General features: G+C 36.5%; 1 protein-coding gene across 1 annotated transcript in view; it reads right to left on the bottom strand.

Moving 5' to 3' along the window:
• LOC121070590 (mucin-5AC-like) overlaps positions 1-24,063 on the bottom strand; it is a 168,781-nt gene that overhangs the window by 26,527 nt on the left and 118,191 nt on the right. Inside the window, 29 exon segments of the mRNA XM_040557952.1 lie at positions 476-673; positions 773-816; positions 1,366-1,541; positions 1,856-1,998; positions 2,593-2,749; positions 3,343-3,582; positions 4,092-4,271; positions 4,603-4,716; positions 4,818-4,956; positions 5,519-5,670; positions 5,799-5,899; positions 6,525-6,574; positions 7,161-7,416; positions 8,002-8,128; positions 9,093-9,187; positions 9,900-10,064; positions 10,151-10,288; positions 11,060-11,129; positions 11,621-11,720; positions 13,356-13,505; positions 14,362-14,479; positions 15,492-15,617; positions 15,948-16,164; positions 16,492-16,604; positions 16,997-17,087; positions 17,562-17,676; positions 18,756-19,017; positions 19,407-19,478; positions 21,091-21,162. Coding sequence (XP_040413886.1) covers positions 476-673; positions 773-816; positions 1,366-1,541; positions 1,856-1,998; positions 2,593-2,749; positions 3,343-3,582; positions 4,092-4,271; positions 4,603-4,716; positions 4,818-4,956; positions 5,519-5,670; positions 5,799-5,899; positions 6,525-6,574; positions 7,161-7,416; positions 8,002-8,128; positions 9,093-9,187; positions 9,900-10,064; positions 10,151-10,288; positions 11,060-11,129; positions 11,621-11,720; positions 13,356-13,505; positions 14,362-14,479; positions 15,492-15,617; positions 15,948-16,164; positions 16,492-16,604; positions 16,997-17,087; positions 17,562-17,676; positions 18,756-19,017; positions 19,407-19,478; positions 21,091-21,162 — 3,981 coding nt within the window.

Below are 24,063 nucleotides of genomic sequence, written 5' to 3'. Positions count from 1 at the left end.
AAGAGTAAAAGAAAATACCATGAAACTTAGAATGAAAATTTCAATATCTCAATGCCATTATCTGAGTAGTCCACTTAGTACTGTAATTACACATACCATGTACCCTACCAGGAATTCTAGACAAAGTAATCATTTGGTAATTTAATAGGAAACATAATGAGTCATCTATTCATTCAGTAAAGATTATTCCAGGTATAGAAATAGTTACATTTAGAGATAATAAATGTCATACTGTTTCCTTATTGTTTGCCATGAAAACAAATGAAATAATAGTATCAAAGCAGTGTGAAGTGGTTTCCATTTTGTTGTTTTGGAAGTTATTTTATTTTCTATATTTATTTGTTTGTATTAATTTGATTGCTAAATATTGACTGAAAACAAATGCCAATAAAAAATGAGATTTAGTGGTTATATTGTAGCTATATTTTACTCACTAATGAATAGAATAAGCTCTTAGAGGCTATAAAGTATGTACCTGTGGAAGTAGTGGCAGGTGGCGTAGTGCTGAATTGAAATGGTGTGGGTGATGCTGAGATTGGACAGTCATACACAACCCTTTGCAGTGTTCCATTGGGACCACAGATTGCAACAATACACCCTCCTATGCCATCTGTAGTATTGTAGATCACGTCGTTATAGTTATATGTCTGTCCTTCATAAATGCAGATGCATTCTGTAAATCAAAAGAGGATGTTATTCTTTGGTATCTGACACACAGAGTAGAGTGCTTTCAGTGTACCCTACCAAGATGAAAACAACTTTGTCAACATACCATGTTCATCATATTTGCATTTTTTGCCATGGTTTGTGCATTCACTGGAAAAGAGGAAAAAGCATATGATGAATGTGAATATATTAGTTAAAAATAGCACTGTGTTCTTCTTGATAGAAGGCTTAGCAGGACTTTCCCAACCTGTATAGCTATATTCAGCAGTTCTTACAGAATTTATAGGAATACTTGCTGACTTTTGGAAATATGCAAGTGCCACTGGAGTAACAGAAACAAGCTCAAAATAATGAAGATTAGTTGTCTACTAACTTCTAAATAATTATTTAGGCATATCTTAATATAAGTGCTAAGATTATTGCCGTAACTGTTATTATTTTAATTTGTTTTTACTTAATAATGATAATAATAATTTACAAATACTTCAGTAAGAATTCAGAATAAGTAGTAAATTAATCTCTCTACAATAAAATGTTTCATCATGTCATCTTTTATGTTTCTGGGAACAGAAGAAAATTAAACACTACTCAGCAGCCTATGACTGGCCTAGTTCTGGTTAGCAAACAAATAACTGAGTGCGTGAAGAATTAAGTTATGCAAATTTCAACTCAACATTTAAAAATCTTTACTAATCCTACCATGATTGACAATTCTGCTTTGAAGGCATCTGCATTCCTGGCTTGTAATGTTTTCCATTTTCATAGCAACCACAATTAGAAACACAAGTCATGGTTTCTTCATCAAAATAGGGCTTATTCTTTGGACAGTGTGGATAACAGCCTGCAATAAAAACGAGAGTTGTGTTGACCCTGGGCTTTCCCAGACAGAAGTAACTCTATACTCTGTCAATATCTGATCTCTTGAAATTATTCCAGTAATATAGTATATATTCCAGTAATATAGAAAGTGGAATTTCATCCTCCCATTACTGCTATTGCATTGATTACACATTAAGCTTTGAAGCATTTTTTCTTCATCTTCACTTCAAACAAGTGCATGATTAATTAGGGAGTTAGACATTAATTAGAAAATCTCATAATTTCTAATATAAACATTTCATACACTGAGCAATATAAATTTTGTTCATCACAGTCCATTTTATCTTTATATAAATAGAATGAGATATGCATAATTATGTTTACCTTCCAAACCTCTCAACTCATGAAGGCATTTCCCACTTGGATTATTGCATGTCTTCATACAAGGAGCTCCACATGGCTTGTAGTGCCACTCACATTCCCCTTGTGGATTGTAGTAATCACAGAACAGAGCTAGAGGAAAGAGAAATGACAGAAAAAGACCTTTAATTTTTATTGCTCCAAGGTCTTTCATTGCTATAATTTTCCTGGGTAAAAATCCCATGTCATCAACATAAACATGTAAGTGGTAAACAGTATGTTGTCTCGTTTAATACTATTTTAAATACTATTTTAATACTATTTAATACTATTGTTATGCTACCACATTTTGATACCAATAATGCTATAAAGCATCAAACACTTAGACATTAAGCATGAAAAAAACAATTGATTAAATCACAAATATTAGCTGAAATCCACTAGTATTTATTTACAGTGTATTTGATGTAGACAGCTAGGAGTATAATATGATACTTTAGTTTGCCACTTGTCTGTCATGACTGACAATTAAATAAGACACTGATAACACCACCAGTAAAGTTACTAGCACATGATTTCTTTTTAAGTAATTTTCCAATGATTTACTCAAGCAATGTCTCTTATAAATACAATGTAATCCTTCTTTCTTTCTTTTCCCTCCTTGTTTGTTTTTTTTTTGGTTTGTTTGTTTGTTCTCTATTTTCTTTCCCTCTAGACCCCTTCAAAAAGTCATGGAGTGAGACTTACGACAAATGGATGGGGTTCTCCATGAAATGCAGATGTCCAGCTCATTGCATGCTTGAGCATAGGCAGCTACTGCTGTACAGAAACATTCACAGTCTCCTCCGGTGTCGCAAGCACATGCATCATCCACACATGCTTGATAATATTCATTTGGTTCAACCTGTTGGAGAAAACCTTTGAATTGGATTTCTTGCACTTGCCCACTTTGAAAAGGCATTTCCTGTCCTAAAAATGCTGAGGAAATACCTGAAACTGGCAACTCTATTTGTGTGAGAAAGATAAGAAATGAAGAAATTGTGAGAATATTTTGAAAAATCAAGAGAAATATGTAGAATACAGCTATTAGGAGTAAATCATAACTGTAGGAACTACTTGATGTTAAAGACATTAGAAGAAAGAGTATTGTTACATTACTACACAGTAGCACATAATCATAGATATCAGGTGGCTGATATTGATATTAATAGAAAATGATGCCATTAAAAATTAAGCATATCTTGAGATTTATCTGTGATTGTCCCTTCTATGACACAAACAAACAAACAAACCCTATGAATTTCTGTACTGCACTGGTTACGGCAAAAGCTGAGGAAATTGAAGTGAAAATCCTTTCTATGCAGTCTCCCTGGAACTTGGTTTCACTTCACTTTATCAGGTGTGACATAGTCCGAATCCTAGTGCATTTTCAGCTACCCTGCATAAAAATGTATGTAATCTCCATCTTGAGAATTACAGACTGAAGCTGTACCATACCTGGGAGTGACACTTTGCAAATACTTCACTGGTAATGATGCTGCATTGTTTCTGTGCCCAGGATTTCCTGTATGGGTTTGCAGTACATGGATCCTTGGTTTGATTGGCATTTGGGCAAGTAGAAGACACTTTCCAGCTATTAGCAAACTCCAGCACATTTCCTACCACAGACTGGCTGCGGGTAGTGAAGTCATTGTTTCCATTGCCATCATAATTTCCACAAAGGCCACAGACATGTCCCTGCATGGGGATAAACAAAATATCAATGATCAGTAAGGTACAGTTTCTCAGTATCTGTGAGTAACACGCCTCAGGATGAATTTTATTTAAGATGATGTGGGTTTCTTCAGCAAAAGTCTTGGACGTTCTCATAAAACATCTTTTATGAAGAGGGGTACCCCTAACTCGTTAGGAAGGATAGGGAAAGAAGCAGAGTAGAGCTGTGGGTTTTGTTCTTAATATCGTAGCTTAGTATTGAGCTAGTTTTATCTAATCCTGAATGTACCTCTTCAGTGAGGATTTTTCATGAAGGAAATATTGATATAGCTGCTGTTATGCTATTGTTGAATAACATAATTTATGGAAAAATGTGTATACAGAATCTAAGTCAATACTATAAGGACAACAATAGGCAATCACTGCTCTTTCAGTGTTCCAGTTGCAGCCTAAATTTCCTTCTTTTCCTGTGAGAGATAGCATGAATATGGATCAGAAATTGTTGGCTTCAGGTTTTGGATTTTAAAATGTACCTGAAAGCTGGGGCTAAGTTTGATGAATATGCTGGTTTTCTTGTCCCACATGAGTATCAAGCCAACAGTAGTGTCAACAACCAGGTAGATGCCCATGGAACGGATTTGGAATGGCATTTCTCCTCCAGGTGTTCTCTGGATGACATCAGAACGTCCATCGCTGAGTACCAATTCATAGTTCTGGGACAGAAGAACAAAAAGAGACCAATTTAAAAAGTCACCTTTTGGTTTCCAGTTTTTTATATATTACCAGTAACTGTTACTGAAATAATTAATCTATTATCATCAAAATGGCTCTATTCAAAAAACTCATGTTAATCTATTTCTCTTTAGAATTCCCTCCTTTGCTTTCCCTAGCAGAGAGCAGAATTGTTTGGCAGTGACCAAGAAACTGTAGTAACATTTTTACAGTCCTGCAGGACACTTTTATGATGCAGTCTACCTGGGACAACCTGTTTCATCCTTCCAGCATGTTAGGCTTGGATCACAACTTACTGAAGAGCACACTTACCCCCAGGAAAACTTTAATAGACTTAGAGCAGGTGGTTCCTGTAGTGCCACATGGAATGTTCTCAGTGATGACTCTGAAGGTTCCCTGGTCCAAACCTTTTTTGCCACAGTAGTTCTGAAACAGGGGAATGATATTCGGTGTTAATGATGCTCTGTGCTCATATGTAAAATGCAAGGTACTTTGGCAGTGCAAAAATCTGGGAAGGACTCTGTTACCTGGATCAGAACATATTCACAGTCTCCTTCAAAATCAAAGCGTTTGCCATCAAAGGTGGTGTAATGCCCATCTCCATAAACTGAACAGGTTTCCAGGCAAGGTTCCTCAGAGCAGTGCCACTTTCTGTTTCTACATGTGCTGTATAAGATGAAAAGGACTTTAAATGTAAAAAAAAATAAAATAATAGACATGTACATAACATACCTGTGCATGTATTTCTGTACGCACATTCATGTTTTTAATTTCAGTGTGTTAAGCCCATAGTGAAAAAATAAGGTTTATTTATTCTCAGAAATACAGCATAGACATAGACAGTCTTTAGGATTTACCCAAAGACTGTTACTTCTTGATGCCATGAATAATTTGGGTTAGAAAAAACTTTGAATGTTCCACATTTCTAAATCTTGTTGGATATATTGAAATGTAAGGATGGCCTGAGAGGATAAAAAGCTTTATTGACTGTAACGAATATGACAGCATCTAAAACCACATTGCTCTTCTGACCACATGCAATTTCTGTGCTGTGTGCCACTGCAAAAACAGGTGGAACTTGCTTTTTAGGTACTAAGTAGATAAGATTCTTTCCTATAAATCTTGATACTGCTAGAGTGATAAGCTGTAATTCACCTAGAGTTAAACTATCCCCTTCCAGGTGCTTGAAAATCATGTTTCAATATTATTTACCAGTTGTAATTCTTACCAGTTGTTACAGCCAACTCTGATTGATTCTCCTGGACTGTAGGAATCCCCGTTGTGAACACATGGACACTCTTCAGGAGCTATACAACCACCTTTGCCATCTAATACGTAATTATGAGGACATACACAGCCAGAGACACAGTGGGTTTTGTACTGTAAGGACCACATAGAAAACAAGACTTGAAACATTGCCCTGATGGAAGAGTCCATCTACAGCTGGTAAGTGTAAAAGTGATCTAGATAAATATGCTTTCAACTGGGTGTAAAGGGTCTGTACTTACACACTCCATGTCTAGAGTCTGACAGCTCTTCTGGCACTCTGCTCCTGCCACACCTGCAGTGGCATTGCCACAGTCAACATAGACCATGGGAGATGCACAGACTGGAAGACAGAAAAGCCATGAGAAATGTGAGATGAACCATGTATTTATATCTTTGTGTTTCTTTAAAAACTGGAAAAAAAATCCTTTGTGAAATATATGAACCTTAATAGAATGCATTTGACAAGAAAGAGAAACATGTTGTTTTGAAGTCACACTCATCTTCTCATCTTTTTTTTTTATGCTTTTGCTTGGACTGCTCATAGAAACTACCGTTTAGTTAGCTTTATGAAACACTTCTTTCAACAAAAAACAACTCCCCAAAAAGAGAAAGCCACACAAGAAAACAAAGATACTATTTTATTCTATATGTTTGAGGTGACTGGCTTTTAGTCCTTTTATTTTATATAAAAAAAATATAAAATATGGTTGTTTTTCTCCTCGCATTTAGTGAGGTGACCAAATGTTCTTTTCCCCTTGGTAACCCAGGAGATTATAACTTGTTTCTGCCATTTGAAAGTGAAAAGTGCTTCTTTACAGTTAGGGAATGTCATTACAGAAACCATCTGTTCATTTTCCTGTTTGATTTCAGACTTGTAAAATTTGCATCATTATGACAAAAAGAGATAACTGGAAAAGGTGAAGATGGAAAAGGAGAATTAAATAAAATCTTAAGTGGTATGTTACCTGGCTGTGGTTTTTCTCCAATGCAGCTCAGCTTTCCATAGGTGCAAGTGCTATAAAAGAGAGAACGGAGTTATGTTTGTTTCTCTTAAGTTTCAACTTGTTTCCTAATGAATTTGAAATAATGAAACAAACACTGTGATAAAATGGAGAAGACATACCCTTCGTCAGAATAGTCTGTACTATTAAAAATTATTTTACATTAGAGCAGACCAATATACGATTATGTTCTATATAAGGACAGGTGTGCTCTGTCCACTTGCCTAATTAAAAGTTGTCCTTCAGAATATTCCAGATTCCACTCATAATGTTAATCCTAATAGGATTATCAAGTTTGTAGTATCTTTCACTGTGAAACAAGTCTTTTATGGTCATAGATGTGAAATTGTTTGGCATAGAGTATGTGGGTGAGAGTTTGGCTGTTAGCCAAGGCTAACTCACCACAGTATGGTTTGTTCGACTGCTTTCTAAGTACAATTTTCCAAACATATATAGCCCTTACAATTTTTAAGAATTTCTGGTTTTCTGTGTTGAAATTATTGGGCAGAGAAATGCATTTGATTTGAATTGATTGCAAGAGCTATATATGGTTTCATGATTGCCCATATCTGGTCTCATTCTTTTGTTCACAAAACTTACCAGACAATGCCATTATCATGAATGACTTCCCCAGGAGACAGAGGCATTCCTTTGTAGTAACAAGGACAGCTAGAAGCAGGCACACATTTGCCACTTTCATCCATGTAGGTTCCATTTATGCAGGTGCAGCCATCAACTGGGACAAACTTGATGTTGCATGTGACATCAGGCTCACTCAGAGAGCGACAAGTGGGTTGACAGGAATCAATATTGTAAGTGTACTTCAGGGATTTCGGACACATGTTGGTGTATTTCGCTTGAGAGAGTAAAATAAGTTATGTTTGTAGTTAATTTAAGGATCAATGTAGGCATAAATGCAGTATTTGAGGTAAAGTATATATGATAAAAGTGGCATTGTATATAGACATGCTTTTCTGATGTGTGAATACTGTGATTATTTTTTATGGTTAAAGCAAAATATATAAATGTATCCCCTATAAATGTATCAAAAATACAAATATTTTGTCCAGGTAAAAAAAGGAAAAAAGCTCAGTTATATTATTGCATCGTGTGTTTTTTCTTCATTGCTATTTTTATATTTTATGTCAATGTAAATTGAGAAACACTCTAGTTATTTTATTGCTATTACAGGAGTATTGAATTCCATGTTGCTTCTTCTAATTCTGAGCAAGTAATCTAACAAAGCCTATTTTTTATATTTCACCCTGCTTACTGCTTCGCTTTTGTGGCATTCCTCTCCTCCCCAAATTCTTGAAAGTAAATTCTATACTTAAAAAACAATTGAACGCAATTTACTCTGGGAATTCCATATATCCTGAAAGCTCATTTGTGGAGCCTACAGGATGATGATTTTCAGGAGGCAAGGGGATGTAAAACTTACTGCAGACTTTGTTCCTCCATCCATTGAGGAGAACTCCTTTCACAGCACAGGCTCTGACGTAGCTGGAGAGGGCAGCACACATGCAGTCCTCAGTGTTCTCACAGTTACATGTGTCAAACATGCAGTTCTAGGGATAGAGGATGACATACGATCATCAGATTGTCATTTCAGAGCCATGGCTCTTTATACTTTTTAGAGTGTCATGTTCATTAGAGCTAAAAGCAAGTGAAGTTCATATATGTAAGTAAGCATATGCTCATTTTTCATTCGAAGATTTCCTTGAGTCCTTTCAGAAAAGATTCTTTTCAAGGAGAGATAGTAATCAGAGGACCAGAGTTTAAACTTATTTTTCCTTTTGGTTGTTCTTCTTTACTTTTGCAAGTGGTGGTAGCTTTCCCAGCTACTTCCAATTTCTAGCCACAGTGCCATGGTTACTTAGTGGGACAAGCAGAGGTTATTTGCACCTGACTTTTAGTACTTTTATTTGAAGCTTGGGCACTTTGCATCAGAGGAACAAAGAAAACAAGAAGTCACTTAATCTGTTACTGTGCCAAGTAAGGCCACAATAATATGGCCATTCCAAGGGATTTGTTAAACATACTCTTACAGATATCCAAGATCCCCAAGAAGTTCCAGAGCTTCATCATTTTGAATTGCTGGAACATTTTTTTCCCATAATCTCTCTGCTGCTTTGTGCATGCATTTATTGCCTTGTCCTTGGATATATGCAAAAGTAGATGCCTCCTGAGAGCAACTATCCGAAGTACTAGTTAAGCTCCTGACTAAAGCTTTCCTTATATCTCAGGAAAGGAGGCTTCTTCCTTTGATCTAATAAGGAATCCAGACAGTCCAAGCAGTCCAAGCTGATTAGGCATTTAGCAGCACGAAAATGCCTGTAAGTTTATCCTCCTTTGAATGGAAAGAAAGATACCTTTAAAAAGAAGTAAGTATTATGATGTGTAATGGGCTTCAGGCTTCAAAAGAAATGTAATGAATGCATCTCCACCTGATTGGCAAGTTGTTCTCTCAGGTGTTAGAATCAGAAGTCCAAGTCTTATTCTTCCAAACATGAAAAAGTTAAAACCAAGTACCTTCTGGTAAACTTCTGGATTCACTGTTGAGTGACATTCAGCAAAAGGTCCCGTGGTATCAGAGAGCAGGCCACACCAGTGCTGAGCGTACTTGTCTGTGAATTTAAAATATACAAATTTGTATTGCACTTCATTGTCTAAATTCTTGGTTTTGTGTAACAATACTTCCTACGGGGAAATTGCAGAGGCTTAACTGAATAGAATTCAGCTCTTTTTTTTTTTTTTTTTTTTTCCCTGGAAATTGAACAGTATTTCACTTTGTCTACACAGAAATAAGAATTCTTCATAAACTGAATGCTCTCAATTCATGGTAGTTGTAATGGAATAAACTAATACATCCTTAGATGTATTGTGGATGCTCAAATCTTATGTATTTCATTGCTTGAAATTCTTAACAGCCTGACAGCTATGAAGTCATAAACTGTAAGACTGGTTCATATTTTGACAGTGGAAGGACCACACTGAGGTCATCCAGCCTTCAGTGGGGCTAAGCTCAGCTTTTTTCCTATATGACAATCAGAGCTTTCAAGGAACGTATTCCTTATATGCTAAATGGTTCTGGTTCCCCTTAAGTAAACTTGCAAAAACAACACTTGCTTTCTTTAGCCAAAGGAATATTTTTGAAGATCCAAAATATTGTATTAGTTATTATTTATTAATTGAAGATTTATTGTGTCTACTGAGGAAAATAGTGTGCGTTTGCAAAGGGTCCACTGTTATTTTGGCTAAATGCTTTATGGTTGATCAGCTTATTTCTTCTTCCTATCTTAAAAGAGAACAGAAGAGTTTGCTATATGGTGAGCTTACCATTTTCTATGCTGAGGGTACAGGGGTTCTCAAAGGTGATTTTGGCATCAGGACAATCAGCCCGTGTTTTCCAAGTATTGCCAAAGGCAGCTGAAGTACCCTCTATTACACCACTGGTGGTTTTGAAGTCATCAGTCTGGACATCATTGAAATTTCCACAGAGACCTAGAAGGAAGCAGATGGGTCAGATGGAAGCAGATTGAACCTACAGAATCAAGTGTACAGATGAAGGCAGTTGTAAGATCACTTACCACAGGTCTGCCCTTTATGTGATGGGTCTAAGTTTATAAAAAGTTGCATGAGAGGGGTAAGCTGGATCTGTAGCTGAAGACCAAAGGCTGTTTGTAAAATGATGAAGAACGATGATGGTCTGAAGATGGTGACATTTGCTGGGGACAATGAACATAAGAGTTATAATTTTATCTAAGATGAACAGTTGAAACTACTGTTCATTACATAGGAGGATTGTACAGCTGTGTGTGATCCTAGTTGTTGAAGAACTATATATATATATATATATATATATCAATTAAGATTTCAAATCCAGCACTAAAGTGGACTGTCTTTACCTTAAAAAAATGTAAAAAACTCCACCTTCCATCAGCTGTTTTGAAATAAGGGGAAAAACATACACTTCTGTGACTATTGAAAAGACCACCTTTGCTTGATGAAAATTCTTTAGGATGATTTAGTGGTAGCCTCTAACCTCCAACTATTCTGTCATTTATGCTTTCTGTTCAGGTGCAGCAGTTATCTGAGGACTGGTGGCAGAGAAAATCTCCAGTGATGAATGTACATCATACAAAGAGACACAGGGGACACAGGAGAACTAAACAACTTGGGAAATTGAATTCCTGTTGCAAATCAGAATTTTTATTTCCTCTCTTATGGCAATATTTGGATCTGGAAGTGTCCAATGATACTATTTGTCTGAACTGAATCTCCATTTGATCAGATCTTACTAAAATCAGACCATAATTTTGCTAAAATTAGAGCAGAGTTGATTAGGCAAACCCTCTTTATTTAAAAATGAGAGGCTATACTCTGAGTACCTTGGGTTTGCTGTAGTGTAAGCAAAGGCAGAATTTGGCAGCAGATGAAGAAATACAGTATTTTAAATTCAAAGACAAACATCAGAGGAGTCTTCCAAAGGAACTTACCTGCAGAGAAGGGCAGCTGTGTGTAGATCATATTCACAAATACGCTGCCAGAAGGCTGGATCACAATGTTCTGTCCACAAGAAGAGGGAATGATTATCAAGCATACTTAGGAAAGGTAAAACACTTTCCAAATGTTGTATATCTAGTATCATTAAAGATAGAGGAAGGAAAATGGTGTGTGGGGAGGAAAGACTCAGGGTCTAGTGATTTTCTGATTCCCTTACTATTTCAGTGATCTTTATTATAGAGGTCCATTAACTGCTCCCCCCCGCCCCCGGCCCGAAAGAAAGAAAGAAAGAAAGAAAGAAAGAAAGAAAGACAACAAACACCAAACAAATAAAACCCCGAAGATAACTAAATGACAGAAAACTATCAGGATCTTGACTTCCAATATACCTACTTTATTCTTTTCTTTTTTCTTTGATTAACGTTCAAATGAGATAAAACAAAAATCAGTGCAGATTTCCTGTCTGTGCTGTTATGTGTCATTTGCATACAACTTGCCTATTAAGTTTTGTAAACATCCCTCCAGAATGCCAGGTATTTGCATTTGCTACTTACAGTTTGTCCTCCACTTAGGCTGATGGCTACACCCTTGAGGCATGTCTCAGTGTCAGTCAGGCCACATTTGTGGATGTCTCCCAGGACAGTGAAATCATTGCTGTCACAGAGCTAGAAGAAGAAAACAAAAAAAGTCTATTGTACTAGAAAGGATCACACTCAAATGGTGTTCTTATTAAAGTGAGTCTTTTAAAATGTTGATTATTCCTTTTCTTCTCATTTCTTGCATATCCATATGTAGTCAGCAAAGTAATCTGATGTTCTTATATGTTACACAGTGTAAGCTATCAATTACTGCTGATGTTCAGTGGCAAGTTAGACATGTTAAACCGAACATTAAAACTTCAGAATGTTTAGGTAGTACTAGTTTAATCTGCTAGAGAAGAAGCAAGTGTGCCTTTCTTGCTCATTGGTTATGGTGTTTACCTGGGAAAGGGAAAAAAAATTGCTTCCAATCTTTTCTGCACTGAATAGATTATCAAAAAGCCTGGCCATTTGGACATTCTTTTAACAAGTAGGAAACATGCATTTAAATATCCTCTCACAGGAGAAAATTGAGCTAAGATCACCATTCATTGAGATACCGAATAAAGGCAAACTGCATTTTTTTCTCTTGGTTCTGATTTTTCACAGACTGTGTTCTGTGAGCTATATTCAAAGTGTGCCTAATGAACAAAACATTACAGGGAAACAGAAAGAAGGCTATGGATTTGAACTTGTCTTATCATTTTCTTGACATTAACAAGACTAAATTGAGAACAGCAGAAATGCAGAATTACAGCCGTGTAGAAATTTAATGTTAAAATTGTGGGCTTTTAAACCTTTTCTGTCCAGGTTTAAGGTTTTCCTGTACCTCCAAAGGTATGCACCCATTGTTGATCCAGCTTGTGATTCTCATTGAAAATCATCATAGATTTTATCTAGTTTATTTCTAAATTACCTTATTTTCGTTCATTTCTGAGTTTTTATGGTTCTCTTTCCTGGTAACGTTCAGCCTGAGCTCTTTGAGAACAGGTTTTTTTTTAATATGAAGCCTTTATGAGATTTTTTTTTTACATTGCTCACCCGATACAAATCAACAGCTAAAAAACATAGCATTCTGAAATTTGCAATTTGTAGTCGTTACTTTAGACATACCTACTTAGAATTCAGTCCCTACTAATCTTAGAAGTCCAGTAAATTTATTATTTTTTTTAATTAATTTTTGATGCTTTAGAATACATGTATGACTTATTAACTTTTGCTTTTAAATTCTAAAGTCTTATATTTTTACTGGGAAAGACTGTTTGGAAGGTTGATCATCTTAATGAAATATCTCCTCCCATGAATTCTGTGTAATAATTTCAACCTGAATACTGTTAATCAAATAAGCCACTGAACTATATGAACTGTGACAAAAAGAACAGTACCAATGAAGGATATGAGCATTTTTCAGAAAGAAATAGTTACAGAGCACCAGACAGGGAATATTGCATTTAAAAATTAATGGGGAGCATTGTTTCATGGAACCTGAACATGGAACTCAGTGCAATTCTTAAGCATTGATCAAAGTACATGAGAGTACTATAATATATTTATTTAATATAAAACTAACAGAAAGCCCACTGGAATCTATTTAAGGCTCCATGTTGTTCCTTTAAATTGCAGAAAATTGACGTGATTACTAGTAGTTTAAATCAAACATATTTAATAAAAGCATTTTCCTTTAGCATATTGCTTTAGCAAAGAATGTGACTGATTTTTTACCTTGGTTAGGACATAGCTACAGTCTCCAAAGAAGGAATAATATTTTTCATCAAATGTTGAGATGTGGGAACCTCCTTCAATACTGCAAGTTCCAGGACACGACTGGGTGACGCAAGCCCATTCACCTCCAGCACAGGTACTGAAATGAAGACGACATTCTGTAGCCTTGGGTAGTGCAAGTATAAACGAAATAAGAGACAATAAGGGCAGCTGATGCCTTAATTTTCCTCTTGAAGGAAAAGAATGCTTACAAAGAAGCCACATTTCTTTGAAATCTCAGAATAAGTATCAAAAAGTCACATTTATATTGATGATATCTTTTATATAACGCTTTTGATTTCCAGTCCCTGGACAAAATTCAGTCCTTTTGAATCTGGTGTCCATTCTGCTGCATATGAAGGATTGCCCCTCATCTCCATTAGCATGACTTTAGCTTCAGATGTGTTATGTATTTCTTGAAAAGTAATATGTTTGTGATTTTTGCATCATCAACATATAGATAGGTGCATTTGCATATACATATGCAGTGAGACTTAAGTAATTATAGTGAAATTGAAAAAATATACATCATATCTGCCAAACATGCCTCTCAAACATGATGTCCCAGCGTGCATGATGCAGCATGTTCCTGAATATCATAGCCCTCGACTCCAGTATTTACACGACTGCCCCAGTGTTACGCTGTAGTGCTGCAAAGGATGTAACACAGCAATTCACATTTCTGTATGGCTTTTCAGTCTCCAATATGTGAATTTGATTGTCTCCTTTAGGTGATTATTCCTGAAACTGGAACACTTATATCTAAACTTAATTTTTTTTTCTATTTGTGAGGAGAAAACAGATATATAAAAATCTTCCAAAAAATATAATCAAAGAAGTTCAGTTAGTAAGTAGTTCTTCATATATTTTTAAGGAGCAATTAGTCATTTTTTCCTGTCTCCAAAATGTCCAGGTAATGCACCTAAAAAAGAAATATGAGAAAGGGAATATTTTACCATGATCTGCATTTAGATGAGAAGGAGGTACCAGGAGCATAAGTTTCACTTTCATAGGTACAGTGACATTCCTTACGGGGAATACAGCCAGCACCATTAATGTCATCAAATACCATTCCTAGGGAAAGAAATTGTCTGTTACTCATTCCGTGCGCTCCAGAACCTACTTCTGTACACATATCTGTCAGATGCATTAAAGCATTTTGCATTTCTCCTGCGTTACATGGAAAACGGAAAGCCACTTCCTTATTTTAAGGAAGGATGTCAGCTATGTAGGGATTGAAGGAACTATATTCCATTAAAGCCTATCTAAAATCTTCTGGTGATCATAAGGGACTTCTAGGGAAATACCTTTTTGTTATGAGCTTCGTTAGATTGCAATTAGGATTAAAAATACTAGATAGCAAGATGGAATAGATGAACCTTTTGTAAGACTGCCTGGTGACATGTTTTCACAGTACATGTATATATGCCGAAAGGCAGAGGATTATCTAAGAGGAGTCAATGATACTATATAAACAAGTGATGGTGAATTCTGTGAGACAACATGGAAGACGGGCAGAAGATTTGCAATGGGAGAAGATCATACCGTACTGTCACTCACAACAGCAAAAATTCTCAGCCACAGAAATAAGTGCGCACAAAGCAAACATATTTGTATCATTCATCTTGTACTGATACTCAGTTCTCAGATGTAAGTCTGTGAAACACTAGAATTTATAAACTGCCTGGTCATCTCTCTGCTCCTTGTTGTTTAGATACACAGCACTGGACATGGAAGGGTGTGGTAATGTGGGGTACCAGACACAGCTTTGCTAACACCAGGGCAGAATGCAATTAAATGTTACACACTTTCTATTAACTGAGTATGGATGCTGGGAACAGGAAACTTCATCTTATCATGAGTAGTGACGTATCTTATACGCAGTTCAGTCGTTACATACATGTGTCAGGCACATGTTCGAAAGGGTGTTTTTATTAACCTGGATATAAATAGTGCATGTATGTCAAGGAAGAAGCATAGTTATTACTATGTTGCTATGATAATAACAACAATGACATGGCAAGAATGATAGAGTAGGAAAGTTTTGATGGTTGTGACTATGAGAAAAGGGTATAAAGTAACTTGCCTGGAGGACAGACACAGCCATCTGTACAATGATCTTCACAAAGTGCAGATCTTTCGGGGTTGCTGCAGGTATCAGAGCAGGGGGAGCCACATTCCTGGTGTTGCATGTTGAAGGGACATGATTTGGCTGAAAGTAGAAAGAGTAGTATAATGCTGACTTTTCCTTTGAAATGTTGAGAAAACAGTATTTACTATCTAGGATGTTTTCTGTCAAGATACAATGGAGAGTAACCAACTGGAAGGTGCAAGATTTTAGATCTTCTGAAATATACTGAAAACCTTCAGTAATGCAATATCCCAAAAGTCTTGAATATGCTCAGAATAAAGCCAATTTCATGAAAATTACATCCACTTTTAAATGGCTGTCTTCTTCAGGAAAAAAAAAAAAATCACATATTTGAAGTTTACTAGATATAAGTAGGGAACACAACTGAAAGTCTCTTCCAGAGATACTTACGGCACAATTCTGAGGTTCTCCAGTTCAGAGGCTGTCCACCAGCATGAGCACACTGCCGTGAGTATTCAGCAAAGGTGTTGCACATGCAGAAGTCAGCCATAGAGGTATCACAGTGGCATAAGTCTTGTATGCAAGTTTCAATGTAGTCCTGAACATCCACAAGTACATTACAGCTTGTGAATGCTTCACTGGTTAATACTGTCTCACAGATAGAAGCCTGGAAGGGAAAACAGTGAAAGTAAAACAATTGTGTTTAGAAAATGTGAAGATGATTATTTCCTTTAAGGCATGTAGTAAAACAAGGTCCTTCTGGTCCAAAAACCTGTCCAGCAGTAACCATAATCAGATGTGAACTCATATAATTTTTTAGCCTTCACTTTAGCAAAGAATTAGAAAAATAATTTTGGAAACATTTTCCTTCCAGACCCATGGCTGGGTTATATTCATGCTGTACTTTTTCCTATCCTGGCAGATACTCTCCAAAGAGAGAAAGGGATAATATATGCTGAACTGGAAAAACAAATTCTGAAACAGAGATTCTTACAAATTCACTTGAGCAGTTCTTCAGAACAGCAGGAGGAATAGGGTCATCACACTGCTCTGTGGGTCCATCTATCTTCTGCCTATTCCCAAACTGAACGGCAGTCAGTTTTGTATCTGTACAAAACAGTCAAAGTATTAGAATAATATTTACTGCTTTACTGGCTTCTGCATGGCGGTATTTTCTTTTGTGACGCTACCCATTAAAAGCAGATATGCAAAGGCAAAAGGAGATGAAGCAGGTATATAAAGGACTGGAGACTAACTGTTGAAAAAAGAAGAAAGTTACATGTGGCAGGTTTTAAAAGATGTAACAGTGATGGAAGCAGCCTAATGCATCCGAAAGCCCTGACTCTGTTACTTAAGTATTAAAACTGACGTCATAAAAACATATACTGAAAAAAGTATCCCTGGTTTTGCAGTTAATACAACCCACAACCTCTGTGACTGTGTAAGGCTAAAACAAAGAAAAACAGCGCCAATACTTAATAATGCTTTTTATTACTTACTCTGTGAAATAAACTCATTATTGGTTGGAATTCCATTGAAGTCCCCACACAGTCCGCAAGTTTGATTGGCATATTTCTTATCTAGTTCCACCTAAAAGAAATGAGGAAAGCAAGTTTAGGTTCACAGCAACATCACCCCTTGTGGTTAGAAACACAGCCTACACCGATATTCCTTGCGTACTCAAAATTTGACATATGTGTGCTGTGCAGGCTGTGAGGTGTGGTAGGCACCATTGGGAAGGTCAACGACCACCAAGAAAAGCTTAGTCTTAGTCTAGCACTGGGACTGTGAACATCAGAGCATTGCCAGGTCTGGAATCTGGGATTAGTCCATTGTGTTGTGGGGACTTTATAATATGGGGGTATATTGACTCTGAGCAGAACTCACTGGAAAAAAAAAAAAAAAAAGGAAAACTAGGAGAAGACTGGAATATAGCCCAGTACACTAAAAATTAGTACAGACCCCTAAGTAACTAATGTCTGCCTGACTGATTAAGATTGCAAAGATGTCAATGGACTATTTTCAAAATACAGCCTAACTGCCATGGTTTGGATGTTTTCTTACCAGGAGGGCATCCTCTTCATTCCAAAGGAAGGTCAGTCCTAACTTGGCAGAAACTTTTAGATAGCTGTTGCTTCTCTCTACCAAGACTCCCATATGGTTGTAGGGCATCTGAACCCTGGGGAAAGATCACTATAATTCAGTGGGGGTAGGGACAGAATATCCACATTGATACCCATTCTCACTCTTTTTGAGTGAGAATTTGAGTGAGAACTCTTTTTTTGCACTCTTCAACATGCAAAGATGAGAAAACTAGTCAGTGCAATAACTAAATGCAAACAATACACATTTGTAACATTTTGGCTGTTTCGATTGTTTCTTTGTGCACAAATGGATCAGCCTTGCTTTCCCTGTTGTTCCTTTTGGCTATTTCTGTTAGTTGTGTTTTGGTAGGTAAAATGTTGGCATGTCTTCAGTTATATTGTTCAAAAAAAGTTCTGGGAAGTTCTGTTTTGCAGGCAGTATGCTTCAGGATATTACTATTTATTCCTTAAAGCTCTTGATAATAAAGAGATACTCTTCGTGCTTCCTGTGGCATGAGTGCCATTCACAAAGATGTACTCCAGATAGCCTTTCTACTAGCTTGCTATATATAGCTGCTGTAATACACATATCATTGTGGCATAGCTGTCCAAATATTTACCCAAACTTTTGGACAAGTTTCACACCCTTTGCCAAAATCAATGCTATCATTACTACATAGATAGGAAGTTCCCAGACTAGCTTGTTTAAAATGAGCCCAGGTGCAAGCTGCAGTTGCAGTGTGCTTAACTGCACAGTCTTCAGAGCAAGGACAAGAGCAGTCAGAAATTCCTTGCAGGGCTCCTGTTCTGGTAAAGTTAATGGAAAGTAGAAACTTAAAGGGTGTAAAAGCCTAACACTTTGACTAAATCCAACTTATACATTTGATTGTATTATGTTTATACATATATGCTTATCCATATATGTTTATACTAGAGGGGGGCAGCATCTGGGTTATAGCTCATCTGAATAAAATGAACAAGAATAATCTATAGAAATGACAGCTCACTGTCAGGCCCTCTTATTTTTGTTGGTGCCTCAGGAAGGACATGAGTCCTACAGCTGCGTGGGAGCAATATGAGATGAGATGAAAGAAAGGGATCCTTGCTCAAAGAGCCTTCTGAGAGCAAGAGCAGTCATGGCAATTTCAGTTCATAGCAGAAGATATGAACATACTGTTGGCCATTGACCAGGACGGATGTGCGGGTCAGTTCAACCACTGCTCCTTCCAGCTTCATGACGACGTGGGTGATCATGGTAGCATTTTCCACCATTGTACGCCTAATCTGGATGTTGAAATCCTCATAGGCAGATTTGCAGTTGGATGCAAAGATGTAATTGCAGACCCCAGGGAAATAAAAGATGTCCCCATCGAAGTTCTTGAAGTGGAAGTTACCCCATGTGCTGCACACACGGCCATTGTGAGAGGGGTTGCCAGCTGTGGATTCAAAATGAGCCATAAGAATTTTCTGCAATTTGCCATAGATACCCTCCTCTTAAGTTGCCTAGATAAGGTATCTCACCAATGTTTTGAGCACATTATCATTTCCCTTTCTTTAAAGGAAATAGTGTGCATGATTTATCCAAGTATTACATGTGCTTTTTTTTTTTTTTTCAGCCTCATCATATTAACAATATACAAGCTGAGCATCAAGCCACATATAGATTATCATTATTTGATGAACTGACTGCTTTTCTTGTTCATTTTTTATTTTATGAGGCTAAAGGATCTTACACAATTTACCAATCTGTTCAGTTCACTCCATATTCTTTCTACGTGTTTGATCAACAAATACATATCTGAGCCATGACATTTGTTGAACTTACCCTTAACTTTCAGCATGTTTTGAAGAGGTGGAATGATTGTCAATCCATGGGATTTAGTACCCAGCGGAAGACCTATGAGGAGAAAAACGATCAAGTTTAATCTCATAAGAAGTCCTAAAATGTGGCTAGAGGTTGCTTAGTTTCTTTAGTGATTAATATTTCTTAGTACTAGTTACTCCCTAGGGAGAATTTCCACAAGGATTTATTGATGTATTTTAAACAGTGCTTTGTGTTCTGTCTTTCCATGTGTCTTTCCACTAACAGCCAAATCCCAAAGACCATCCTCTTTGGCTGTAGTTCTTTTTTCCATTATTTGTTCAAGACTCCCATCTGATGCAGGCCCTGCTGATCTGAACTCAAAAGTAGCAATCTAATCCTTAGACTGCTGTGTTGTAATAGAGGTGGGGAAAAAACAATGCTAATGTCTTTGTCCAAACCTCTGCCTCTCAGTACACTTAGAAAGTTACAGAAGAATCTTAGAGGATAAGAAACAACAGTTTTTTTTTTTTTCTTTTTTGCTTTTTTTTCCCTGAAGCTTGTATCTTTCTCTGTGCTGAGTCATGCAACTTTGCACAACCAACTGCAAGCAGATTTTTTTTTAGAAAATGCCATTGAAAGTCTGCATAACTTTAATCGTGTACTTTTCATGGAAAGACTTCTATTTGTAGGTTACAGCCCTAAATTTTCTATGTCCAAATCCAATGTTTTCTCTTGAGATCCAGCTATGAAGGGGAGAGAATACTTAGAAAACCTGCTATGTATTTTCTTTACATGAGAGTTTGAGGACTTGCTGCATTTTTTTCCTATGAAAATATCAAAATTGAAAGTATCAAAATATCATTCAATGACTTCCAAACTGTAGACTGTGGAATATCAGCCATTGACTTCTCCATTTAGATCAAAACATATCACTAAGACAAATACGTGTTTTAGGAAGACAATTTGGTTAAGTCTTGATGTAAGAATTTGAAGTGTAAACACACATACTACCTTACTTGACAATCTGTTCCAATAATTAAATGCACACTTATTAAATAATTTGAGGTATACTTCCAGTTTGGGTGTACCACTGTTTTAATTGCCAGCTAGTGACTTCACAAATTGCAGTTTGCATTGCAGGCTAAATGATTAATTATTTTAGCCTTTCATCAGTAATATACCAGTAGGTGTTTTATCCTTCCACCTTATTTTGCTGTGTACCGTTAGTGTGTTACAGTATGTGTCATAAAACTGTTTTTTATACATGATTATTTAGTGCTTAATCATTCTAATGTTTAAGGTAGTTACAGTTCTGTTATTCTCACTTGTGAGTGATGTGGTCATATTTACACAGAATAAAAAATGTGTGTTTTATTACCTACTATCAGGTATCTTGATGATACGTATGTATACACACTCCCTTCTGAAAATACACTTTTAGATAGATGGTATGTACCTTTCATGAAGTTAAAGATTAGATAACTGTATCACATCAGTAGACCAGATCTACTGGGCTGGATCTCAGAGGAATTTCTCGCTGAGACTTGGATGTATCGTACACAGATTTTCTCTCTCTCTTTATATATATATATATATATATTTTTTTTTTTTTTTTGTAAAAGGAATGGATGTTCTAGGAATATTCTTCTTTATCAGTTTAATTTGGGGCAAAATATTAGAAACATCTCAGAAAAAAATTACTTACTGTTTTTTCTCTGCAGGAAGGATTGAGAATCATAGTTTGATTGTGATCGTTGTTCTTCGCCCCGGACTTGAACTGTATAAAGAGGAGTAGAAGAGGAAAACGTAAATGTTTAATTTGTATGAGTTCCTTCATCATTTTTTCCATTATATTTGTTTAAACTTGCAAAGTCAGTATATCAAAAATTGGCAAAGCTATGTTCATATACTGAAGGTCAGACTTACATCAGAACTTGTGCTACATGCAATCATGATGGCCATATACCACTCCTTGAGCTATTTGTTTTTTCAGTAGGCTAATAAATTGTTGAAAGGAAGCCATTAAAAATGTGCCAGTGAGAATTTGAGCAGATCCTTATTCTGTTTTTGTCATAATAGCCTCTGGATGCTCTCATATACTTTTTAGACAGAAGAACCCCTTTTTTAACTAGAGGAATGGTCTCTGTCCTCTCTTATGGAAAGCCAAAGTTACTCTTTATTTTATGGTTTCATGCACTTTTTATAATAAACAGCAGAAGAAAAATAAACCCACAAGTCACACAGAAAGAAATAGGCCTTTCCAATAGATACATTCCTGATTTTGCCCCAAAGCAAAACTTTCTGTTTACAGTGGTGAAATCATTTTTCTGTCCGTTCCACTTCAGCTTCAGAATAGGAATACACACAAAATCTGCAGGGCCAAGGAGGGCTTTTAATGCACTGCTTGTTGAGAGTTCATCAGATACAGGGCAGGTTGCAGGGGAGGCCATGCCAGCTGGAGAAAACCCAGATGGCAGGCTGACTGTCTGCTGCATCCCACAACAGGGCAGTCCATGGGTGGCACCACTAGAGGAGCTAATGCTAAAATTAGAGCTGCAGGGAGCTCCATAAATCCCTTTCTTCTTGCACCAGCTGGACATCTGCAGCTGGCGTTGGAAGGACACATTGTGCCCCTTCTGGAGATGTGAACCATTTGGTGCTTCTGAGTTCCTCTCCTATCTATTCTCAGACAGTTTTTTGCTTCGTTTTTCATGTGTGGTATGGCTTCAACACTATGCCTGGTGCCACATTCATCCCAGATTCCCATTCCCTTACCATTTCATTGCATGGTATGGTAATGCTACAGCTAGCCTTCTGATGAACTGCTCTTAGCACTATTTTTTATCATGTTAGTGTGGAATTTTCTGGAAGTAGGAAAAAATAACTCAATTGAATCTGCATCTGAGATCAAAACACACTAAAAACTAATATTTCTGTCACCTTAAACCTTAAGGGAAATTAACAGGAGGAGTATGAGTAAAAAAACCTTTCTACCCATCTGTGAGAATTAAGTGTCCTTTTATAATGCTTAAGGCAGATCCATTTATTTTCACTCCCTCAATAAACAAGCCTGTGCTCTAAGCTTTTGTAGAATCTCATGTGTGAGGACAAATTAACTTTTAAAATCTGATGTCCCACATTTGTCAGGCAAAATACTTAGTGTATCACGAGCTGATAAAACGAAACAAAAAAATCTTTAATAATGCAGACTCCACTAGTTTGATCATTCTTAAATGTATTTTTGCCACTTTTGGCTTGTGCTTTTACGCATACTATACTTTCAAATGTGGACATCAAAAACTAAATGCCAATCTTGAGGCACAGTGGTAGAAATAAGAATTATTCCTGATTTCAAATGGAGAAAATACATTAAGAGCATCAAGTAGGTTATGAAGTTTGAAAATAATTATTTTCCTCTTCTTAGGAAAGAAAGTATTTGTAACAGAAAATAAAATCTTGCATAAAGGTAAAAGGTTCATTAGCTTCACAAAGCCGAGAAAAAAGGTTTCAAACTCTGACGCAGGCAATAAATTCTTTGAAACTGTAAAAATGCCAAGCAAATAAATCCTCCTACCTTTGATCTGTATGAAGGCAAGTGCTAGTATTGATATCCATAGTGGTATTCGCGTCCCGCTACCTGTGCCCATCTTCTGGAAGTCCGGTAGAAACTACCGAACAACCTGCCTCTGAGAAAATACCTGTCTGCTCCTGAGTTTTATATAGTGAGAGAGCAAGTTTTGGCTCAGTTCCCAGATTGTTTCACAAGGTTCTTAAAAGGTGGGGCTTCAGACGTTTTACTTTTCCTTTGCAGGTGTACAGGTAAATAGAGGATGCTCTGACTTTCCTAAGGTATTTGCACTCTAGGAGGAGTCTTCTTTCTACAAGTCCTTAAGATGAAATGTCAAGAGGTGAGCAGGAAGAAGTTTTGCTCAGAATTAGTTCTCCAAAATTGTTAATATTACGGGATAAATATAATTTAAGGGAATTTTGAGTAACTTGTGAGTGGGACCTTGGAATGAATGGCTTCACATGTTTTTAATTTCCTCCTTATAGTTAAAGATAGCAACTTCTCAAAACAAATAAACAAACAAACAAAAAAAAAACACAAAGAAACAAACAAAAACAAACAAACACCAAACACACACAAAAAAGGAAGCTCCATCTGACACATTTTTAATGAGTTTGCACCTGTGTACGTGGCTACTTTGCCTGTGAAAATGGAAAAGATCAAAGGCCATCTAAGGTAATACGGACCCTTCCTTGAAGGTTCCTTTCTTTTCATATGTGCAATTTTAGTGCTAGATCAGCAGTTTCCCTTCTGAGTAAACATGGTTTCACCACAACAACTAAAACTGATTCTATCTACAATTAATATATATATAATATAAACTTAATTTACAGGAATGTCCTTTGGAATGTTCATTATCTTGAGCAATGAGAGTGAATGATGTTTTGTGAACATGTTAAAATATTAATTTAAAGATATATTGCTATCATGAATTAAACTTTTAAAGTGTTTTACCCTGGGCTGTACGGAAACAGTCTTTCAGAAGAAGGATGAATTGAAAGTTCCTGCAAAGCAGTAAGTACTAAGATAATTTCCGTATTCACTGAGAACAGGACAAGATGTAATTAGATTTAAAACCAGGAAAGACTTTTAGGTTAGACAATGAGGACA

The sequence above is a fragment of the Cygnus olor genome, chromosome 5 (assembly GCF_009769625.2).
Source record: "Cygnus olor isolate bCygOlo1 chromosome 5, bCygOlo1.pri.v2, whole genome shotgun sequence".
Taxonomy (NCBI): Eukaryota; Metazoa; Chordata; class Aves; order Anseriformes; family Anatidae; genus Cygnus; species Cygnus olor.
Note: the sequence above shows the minus strand (reverse complement) of the source record. Positions and strands in the feature narration are given on the sequence as shown.